This window comes from Engraulis encrasicolus, chromosome 20, assembly GCF_034702125.1.
Source record: "Engraulis encrasicolus isolate BLACKSEA-1 chromosome 20, IST_EnEncr_1.0, whole genome shotgun sequence".
NCBI lineage: Eukaryota > Metazoa > Chordata > Actinopteri > Clupeiformes > Engraulidae > Engraulis > Engraulis encrasicolus.
In genome coordinates, this window is record NC_085876.1 from 52,250,499 (window position 1) to 52,259,917 (window position 9,419).

Genomic DNA, 9,419 nt, shown 5'->3' on the forward strand with positions numbered 1-9,419 from the left:
GAATGTCACTTAATGATAAGGTAATAAAATGTTGATGACGTTGACATAATGTTTATGACACATCTGGATGCCTCATGAAACTGCTATGACACTGTTATGTCATGTGTATGACACCTGCATCAAGTAAAGTGTTGTAATACTTTGGTGTGTGTGTGCACACATGTACTGTATGTATACTGTGTCTCAGTCGATCTATGAAGGTGAGTACAGTTTGGGAAACTGCTTGGAAACTACATCATTTGTAATGTCTGATTGTTGATTGATTATAATAATTATTTAGTAGAAATTACTTAGATGCAATCCTATAATTTCCACCTTATTAGTGAGCAGTAATAAAACGTGTAAGTAATATAAACTGTTGTTTTTGACTGACAGATTTTAAATAATAGATTAAAAACTAAAAAATGACAGAGGCTGTATATTGATATGTCACAGTTGATCCTCCAATGATATATATACATTTAAACATACAGTATGTCAATCGTGATCCTCCATAAAAGACATATTGATGAATAAATTTAAACATATGTCAAAAGTGATCATAAATAAAAGATATATTGATGGATACATTTAAACATATGTCCCAAGTGATCATAAATATAAGATATATTGATGGATACATTTAAACATATGTCCCAAGTGATGCTCCATACCTGGTGGCTTGGTGTGCGGTCCCCGCTGGGTGCTGCGCTACTGGGTGACGATGAGGAGGAGGGGGAGGTCACCGCCTGCTCCTCATCCGCTCCCACTGTGCGAAGCCGCACCATCTGCAGCAGAGACGGTGTGACGAGAGGGATGTTGGCGTCCTCCTTTGGAGTGGGAGAGCTCTTGCCTCGCGACAACACATCCTTGCTACTACTGCCGCTGCTGCTGCTGTTGCGGTTCTCTCTGCCCATCAGGCTGTTGCGGTTCTCCCTGCCCATCAGGCTGGGCTGCCTCCTGAAGGTCACAGCGGCCGGCGCCTCCACTAGAGGACAGGCGGCAACAGGAGCTGGGGCTGGAGGTGGAGTTTGATTGTCTGAACACGGTGGCGTCCCTGGAGCCGTTTCAGTGCTAACACAAGCCACAGGTGAAGCGTCAGCACCTGAGTCTTGTGTAGGTATGTGAGGGACAGAAGCCTGATCTATCGGTGAAGGCGCGTGGGATTCTGAGGCCATTTCGGTGGTGGTGGAAAATGGTGTAGGCGTCAACCGTTGTGGAGCAGGTCGGGGTTCCTCTAAGGGTGCTGCTGGGATCTCTTGATCTCTCAGTGCAGGTGCAGATGCAGGTTCTCCTGTAAGTGCCTGAAGATCTTTGGAGGTCGCCGTGCTCAAATCTGTAGGCTCACAGCTCTCTGTAAGATGACCCACTGGTGGGTGACTCTCAGAAACTCCCAAATCTGCTTTTGAAACAACAACCTCCTGGGGCTGTTGACTCATCACCTCAGGTGGGTTGTTGAGAGTTGTTGCAACAGGATTTTCGTCAGATTTGAGGTCTTTCTTCACCTCCAGCTTTGGGTCTGCAGAAACTGGCTCTACAGCATTGTCAGCTGCTGGGGCCGCCTGACGTTGACGTTGCCGCAGCAGCTCCACTTCCTGAGCTGCTGTTGTTGTCACAGCACCTGTTGCCGTGGACTGACTCTGACTCTGAGAGTGTTGCGTTGTTGGGTGAGCTGGGTGAGTTTGGTGAGTTTGGTGAGTTTGGTGAGTTTGGTGAGTTAGATGAGTTAGATGAGTTTGGTGAGTTAGATGTGTTGTTGGGTGAGTTGGATGAGTTAGATGAGTTTGGTGAGTTTGCTCCAGCTCCAGGAGAGTTAGCGGTGAGAATGGCGGTGGTGGGGGAGGGAAGTCCATCTCATCCTGCCCCTCGTAGACGTCGGCCAAGTCGGGCAGGTCAAGCAGAGGAGGAGGAGGAGGTGGCCAGACCGACTCCATGTAGAGTACCTCCCCCTCTTCCTCATCCTCTTTCTCTTCATCCTCCTCAGACAGAGGAGGTGCTGTATCTGTTTTTGCAGGAGGTGGAGGTGGTAGATGTGCGGGAGGAGGCGATGGCGGAGGGGAGGAGCCACTGGGTTTCGGCTGTTTAGAAGAAGAGCTGTTTTGTCCATTCGACACTATATTCGCTATCTTACACGGCACCTCTGGAACTGACGGCTCCTGGGCTTTCTCTCCACGTGCTGCCTGTGGACCTGATGAAGTCTTCATGTTACCAGTGCTGCTGTTGACAACTTTGGCATCTGAGATGACTGTGTCTGTGTTCTTGGTAGTAGGAGATGACAGGGGTGTTTCTGGCGAAGGCCTGACTTGATCTTTGTGGGAGTAGCTGATGTGGGCAAGTCCCTGTATACTTTGCTGCAGCTGCTCTGGTTTCTGGCCACACGCTGCCTGTGGACCTGAAATCTCCATGTTACCATTTGTGCTGTTGACAACTTTGGCCTTGGCGATGATGACTGTGTCTGTGTTCTTGATTGGAGATAGGGGTGTTTCTGGTGAGGGCCTGACTTGATCTTTGTGGGCAGCAAGTCCCTGTATACTTTGCTGCAGCTGCTCTGGTTTCTGTCCTGGTTTGATGCGGATGCTCTTCTTCATAACCGGTGGTGGTGGTGCCTTCTTGGGAGTCACAGTTCCCTTGTCCTCTATTGGCCTGTTGTTTTTAGAGATCAGGCTTCCATCGCCAGCATGGCAAGATTCTTTCCTCTGATGCCCGTCTTGTGTCACGCTGTCTTTCACACGCAGAGCTACCATGTCAACATTTCCTACAGTCTGGGACTCGTGGTGTTTATTTTCCGTCGTGCTTTCAGGTACTTGCAGCTCTTGAACGTTATAACTCTCCTGTTTTTCCATTTGAGGGGCAACAGCATCAACATCATCATCAACATCCACTCCCCTGGTGGTCGTCGTCTTTGGGTCCGCTTCTCGCTCCTCTGGGGGTATTTGGCTTTGCGGCGTCGTCTGGTGGCTGACGCTACTCTGATGCCTCTGCTGTAAGTGGAGAAGTTTGTTCATGTCTGGAGGTGGGCCGCACAGAAGTTCGAAGGTGCGTCTGTTGTGTGCCCATGTTTCCGGAGGTGGGGGAACGGGGGCTTTCACGCTGGGGGGCGGCGGGATGCTGAGGAGATCCCTGAAGTCCACTGTGGAGGAAGGGTGGGAAACGGTGTTAGCCGCCTGAGGAGATGTTTTGGTGGTGTTGATGGTATCGATGGTGGTCATGGTGTTGATGGTGGTTGTGGTGTTGGTGGTGTTGCTTGGGGTTTCCTCTGCTGTCTGATCTGGAGGAACAGCTGAAGGAGGACCCAAAGCTTGGAGGTTGGAGACGGTCGTCAACAACGACGACTTTGAGCCTGTCCTCTCCGGCTTGGGCGGTTTTGCTTTCCTCTCCGGTGTGGTGGCGGTGGTAAGAGGAGGAGGGCAGATCATCTCCTTTGGTGAAAGTGTCGGGGTACCGCTTTGGCTGGAATAACCACTAGAGGGCGACAAAGTCCTGTCAAAGTTTCCCCCTCCTGCAGTGGAGTCATCATGCTGTGGAAGAAGAAGAGGGCTGATTGGCTCTGTCGACCCCACAATGTTGGGGTAGGCGGGATTTAGAGGGCTGGAGGCGGTGGACGATTGGCAGTCGCCGTCATCAATCACAGTGCTGGAGTTGAAGGAAGTGCTTCCTGTAGTGGAAGTTGGAGACATGGTGTCCTCTTGTTTCGCCCAGGTCACATTCTGCATGGTGTCCTCTTGTTTCGCCCAGGTCACATTCTGACCCCTACAGGCCTCCGTACCTCCCGCCTCTTTGGCTTTCCTCTCCATCTTCTGCTGGTGCAGCGAGTACGTTCTTCTCGGGGGTGCCGGGGGCTGTTTTTTGGTCTTCGTCACGGAGAGGCTACGTGAGAACACCTGGCTGTTCCGATTATTCTCCTCGTCTTCGTCACCTGCGTCCTCGGCAGCACCTTCGCCTTCGCCATCTTCCTCTTCCTCATCATCATCCTCCACTTTGGCCAACGTCACCCTCCGACTGCCGCCGTCCTTCTTCTCAGGGTAGAAGGAGCTCATTGGGACTCTTGTAACATGTGCTGTGTTCATGTCTACTACGCCCTCCTTGGCTCCTATGCCCTCCACCGTAGCAGCAGTAGCAGGGATGGAGACCATGTTGTCCTTGGTGGATGACGTGGTGGAGTTGGACACGATGGTCTCGGAGGAGTGCGAGTGGCAGCTGTGTGAGGAGGACGGAGGCTCCAGGGTGTCGGCCGCCCCGCCGGAGCGCGAGGACCCCGGGCTGGTCGTGGCAGACGATTGGCTGCGCAGGCTGTTCTTGCTGACCGCCAGGCTGCCGCTGCGGCTGCGGGTGCGGTCGATCTGTACAGTAGAGTAGAGAGAGAGTATCATTTATTGATCCCAGGGTGAAATTAAGGTATCAAGTAGCATACAGATAAAAAAGATAAAAGATAAAAAGATAAAAAACGAGAAAAACTAGAAAAAGTGTCCAAAGTGTCAAGACGCCCATTTTTTTGTCCCCAAGGGAAAATTTGTTCTCACCACCATAGCAGTCTTGTCACAGCCTACACCAGGTATACATAAGGCATTCATAACAGATATCAAGATATTAAACACAATTGAACATTGACATACTAGACATTGATAACAGTCACATACTAGATACAGACTGGATACATTGATGACAACCACACACTAGATACATACCGACTCAGACATTTACAGACAGCACAGAACACAACATGATGACAGTCACTATATACACTCCAGGAGGGTCAGATGCAGGGGGTCACTATGGGATGTTGTTTAGTGCAGTGATGGCGTATGGAACCAATCTTTTGTTGAAGCGTGCTCGCCTCCATCTGATGGATCCGCACTGTACAATGCTGGAGTTCCTACTTGTGCAGCTTGGCTGAGAAATCTTATGTATGAATTCATTTGCAGGGCATCTGAGTCACAAAATACCCTAGTTGCTGTCCTGGCTAGCCCTAAATGTAGCTCTGTGAGACTCTTCTCAAACATGTGGAATCACTGGCGAGCATGCCTGTATGTGGGACAATGAATTGAGAATTATGATATATCTTTGTATGTTGTTGTGTTTTTTTTTAAGTTTTGTACTGTGTTGTGATGCTTTGTTTTTAATGTCATATGGATCCCCCTGGGTCTGAAATAAAGAAAGAGTTGATTGAATTGTACCTGTCTATGACGTCGATGGCGGCGGGCAGGATGGCGTTGGGGATGATGGTGGACATGTAGGTGGCCTGAGGGGAGACGGACATGACGGGGCCCAGCGGCTCCTGCAGGAAGCTGGCGGACGACGAGCAGGAAGTGGACGAGGATGTCAGGCCGGGCACCGCCAGGGACTTGGGACGCTGCTGCTGCAGTGGAGAGGTGCGCCGGGGGCCACATCTGGAAGAGTAGCAAGAGAGAGAGAGAGAGAGAGAGAGAGAGAGAGAGAGAGAGAGAGAGAGAGAGAGAGAGAGAGAGAGAGATACAGTGAGAGAGAGAGAGAGAGAGAGAGAGAGAGAGAGAGAGAGAGACAGAACCAGACAAGCAGAGAGAGAGAGGGAGAGACTTTATTAATCCCCAAGGGGCACCTGGCTATACACACAGCACATAATAGCCTATTACGTAAGGGTTAACGTTCGGCGAGAAGGTCGCTACCGTGGAATAGCAGCACGACAGAGAGAATCTTTAGACCCCGACGCGGAGCGGAGACTCGCTGCTATTCCACAAAGCGACCGACTCGCCGAAAGTTAACCCGCTTATTATATGGATATACTTAAATGATTCACACATGCGGGGACATTTCTTTAGACCTATTTAATGTTAAGATTGTTGCTGCGCAAAACAAAACAGTGCCGTTGTGGAACACCGCTAGGCAACAGCTAGGTAGGATAGCCAGGACAACAGGTGTTGTCTATCACAGCAGCTGATTAGAGTGACAAAAGACCGGACCCCCTGCGGAGTGATATGAAACATTCGCTTTAGCCACTGACTTGTATACAAGCCAGTGGCTTTAGTTTAGCAGTGAACGTCTTGTTGCCATTGACAGCGGTAGCCAGGACAACGGGTGCTGTCTATCACATCAGCTGATTAGAGTCTTGTTGAAAAGTCGCTTTAGCAGTGAAAAGTCTTGTTGCCATTGACAGCGGTCTGTTATAGACCAACCCGTCCGTTATCGAAAAATAACAGACGTCCGAACGTTGGGGAGCCCCGTTGAAATGAATGGAGCATTCGACAGATGACGTCACAACCATATAATAAAGTAGAGTAATGTAGCCAGTATTGTATAGCTGTAATATAGTGTAATATAGCCAGTATAGTATTGTAATATATTACAGTACTCTACTACTGACCTGTGTGCCAGGGCCAGGTGATCAGTATTATTATACTACTACTGTATAGCTGTAATATAGTGTAATATAGCCAGTATAGTATTGTAATATATTACAGTAGTGTAATGGTAGTCTACTACTGACCTGTGTGCGAGGGCCAGGTCGTCGCGGTACAGGGCCTGTAGGTGTTGCCGTAGTAACTGCTCCTCTCGGGAGGCCTGCAGGGTCTCGATGCTCAGCAGGTGCACACGCACGCCCTCGCGACTCGGCTCCGGGCCCTCGCCGTCCACCGTCGGGATGATCACCACGTCCGAGGAGTGTCCCCTGTCGTCGACATCATCATCGTCGTCATCGTCTTCATCTGCCGGCTGCTCCTGGGAGGGGCTTGACCTCTGCATGACTGGAACAGGAAACAAACACAACAACGTACTGTTTTAATATATATATTATATTACAACAACTTGCTGTTACCTGGTACAGGACACAACAATGTACTGTTATCTGGACACAGACACAACAACATACTGTTTTAATATATATTGATATTACAACAACGTACTGTAATCTGGAACAGGACACAGACACAACAACGTACTGTTTTAAAAATATATAAACACAATAACCAAAGGCGGACTTTCCATTAGGCAAACCAAGGCAATTGCCTAGGGCCCTGACCAAATCTGTCCTCAATAGGGCCCCTCAACTGTCACATCAGTCGCGGTAAACACACCAAAAATAGGCTCTATCTCAATTTGTCACTTGTACTTCTACTGGCACTCATGTACAGTAATCGAAGATACTATGTGTGTGTGTGTGAGGTGTGAGGTGTGTGTGTGTGGTGTGTGTGTGTTGACATACCAAGTTCCTTGTGGACCTGTTGTGGTATTCCCATGATAGTAGTTCTCCTGTTCCTCCTCTTGCTCCTCTCCGGTCTCCTCACCGCTGGGTTTAGGGGCTTAAACGTGGACCCTGGGAGGCACATGGAGGTGTAGAGTAAGGAGATGCTTAGCCTGGAGAGCCAAATGATGCTAGTATAATAATGCTATAAGGACTCTGGCGTGTCACGGAGACCTAGCCTCCTCACTAATGGGTTCAGGGGGTTTAAAGGTGGAGGTTTGGCTTGGAAAGTGGTGGGGACTAGAGCATGACACGGGAGTTGATTTTCACTCCCATTCCATCCCGGTCCTAGAAAAAAGTCCCATCCCGGACTGGAGTAAAATAAACAAATCCCATCCCGTCCACTCCTGAAAAGAATGTCTCCCAATCCTGCCCACTCACACTCAAAATCAACCATACTCCCGTTTCGTCAAAAAAACTAAGCTTTTTTGTTTGTTTTTTGAAGAAAAATATTCTGCCTTCCAGAATGCCACGAGTACCTAGCCTAGCGCAGCCAGACCCGTACAGCAAAAAGCCCCCGGGAGCAAATTCAATTTGCGGTCGCTAGGGGCGTCTAGATTTCTAGGCTAACGAGTACCCCCTAACTTGTGTTTTACATTGCTTTTTCTATTCCAGTGTGACTATGCTCCCATGCATTTGTTGAAATTTAATTTTTCCAAGTACCCCTTTCCTGTGTGCTCGAGTACCCCTAGTGGTACACGTACCCCTGGTTGGGAAACACTGCCCTAGTGGTACACGTACCCCTGGTTGGGAAACACTGCCCTAGTGGTACACATACCCCTGGTTGGGAAACACTGTTCAAACACTATTAAATGAATGCCGTACCACCAGTGGAACGCTGTAGTAGTCATTGAAAAGTTAACTACCATAGCACTACACTACTATGACATAGGCCTAACACAGGGCCTTTAGAAATGCACTACAACTTGGTCATTAACATTCTGGTTACTGCAAATTTCTAACACAGTGTCTTGAAGGGTTAAACACTTTTGCGTCGGGGGGTGCTGTGGCACATCGTGCTAAGCCTCCCTCATTTGGGCTTACATTGCCCACGGGGACCACGGTTCGAGTCCCTGCCCCATCTCTCTCTCCCAATCATTTCCTGTCTAGTGTCTACTCTCACACTGTCCTGTAATAATAAAGGCCAAAAAGCCCCTCAAGAAATACTTTAAAAAAAAAACACTTTGGTGTCTCTGAGCTTCGGGAAGGAGAATTCTGCCAGTCCTGTCCAGCCCCTGCAGCAGTGGTGTGGTTTGGAATGTCAGCTGCTCTAGTTTTTGTGTCTAGAGGCTTGAGCTTTTTATAGCTACAGTCTGATCCCATCTCCACTCAAACTGCCTCTAGGACCTAGCGCAGACATGGGTATGTGATTAGGGCGTCAGACTTGGAGCACAAAGGTTGCCGGTTCAACTCCTGACCCGCCAGGTAAGGTTGATGGGGGGAGTAATTAACCAGTGCTCTCCCCCATCCTCCTCCATGACTGAGGTACCCTGAGCATGTTACTGTCCCGCCGCACTGCTCCCTTTCGGGCGCCATTAGAGACTGCCCCCTTGCACGGGTGAGGCATAAATGCAATTTCGTTGTATGCAGTGTGCTGTGTCACAATGGCAATGGGAGTTGTAGTTTCCCAGTTGGGCTTTCACTTCACTTCACTCTTATTAGAGGCCTTAGAGACCAAGAATGAATATATCAAGACTTCAGATGCAAAACCCTGTAAGTGCATTACTGATGCGCTGCAAAGATTATCTATAATTTCAGTGAACCCTATACTGTTCGTTTGGCTTGAATTGAACAACTAAAATTCAAAGTATCTTTTTGATAGAGATTCCCATAAATAAATGTGAATTTCTAATGATTCCTGCAAAGACACTGGGTGGATTTTGCTTTTTGTTCAATATGCACTGTTGAGCGAACAGACAACAGACCTTGTCGTGTGAGTGGTGGTCTGGAGGAGAAGGATGAGGGGGTGGAGGCGGAGGAAGAGGAGGCGGTGGTGGCGACGCCCACGGGGGAGGAGTCTATTGACTGATGGGGCTCCGGGCTCACATCCGTCTCCGGCCAGGGGCCGTCTGGAACCTGAAGAAACAAACAAACAAACAAACACACAAACACACAATCAAACAGAGCAACATAAATAAACAAGCTGCATTAAAGAACAGTATTCAAGATACAAGATATTTTATTGTCATGTGTATACAAAGTATATATGAAACATAACATATACGTG

At 48.8% G+C, this 9,419-nt stretch overlaps 1 protein-coding gene across 1 annotated transcript in view; it reads right to left on the reverse strand.

Annotated features, from left to right (window-relative positions):
* The window catches only part of LOC134436094 (NHS-like protein 3), a 153,173-nt gene that overhangs the window by 4,853 nt on the left and 138,901 nt on the right, over positions 1 to 9,419 (reverse strand). The window contains exons 5-9 of the mRNA XM_063185121.1: positions 9,118 to 9,268; positions 7,154 to 7,264; positions 6,440 to 6,695; positions 5,165 to 5,366; positions 654 to 4,319 (exon numbers count right to left, since the gene is read on the reverse strand). Of these exons, the coding sequence (XP_063041191.1) occupies positions 654 to 4,319; positions 5,165 to 5,366; positions 6,440 to 6,695; positions 7,154 to 7,264; positions 9,118 to 9,268 (4,386 nt within the window). The remainder of the gene's footprint in view (positions 1 to 653; positions 4,320 to 5,164; positions 5,367 to 6,439; positions 6,696 to 7,153; positions 7,265 to 9,117; positions 9,269 to 9,419) is intronic.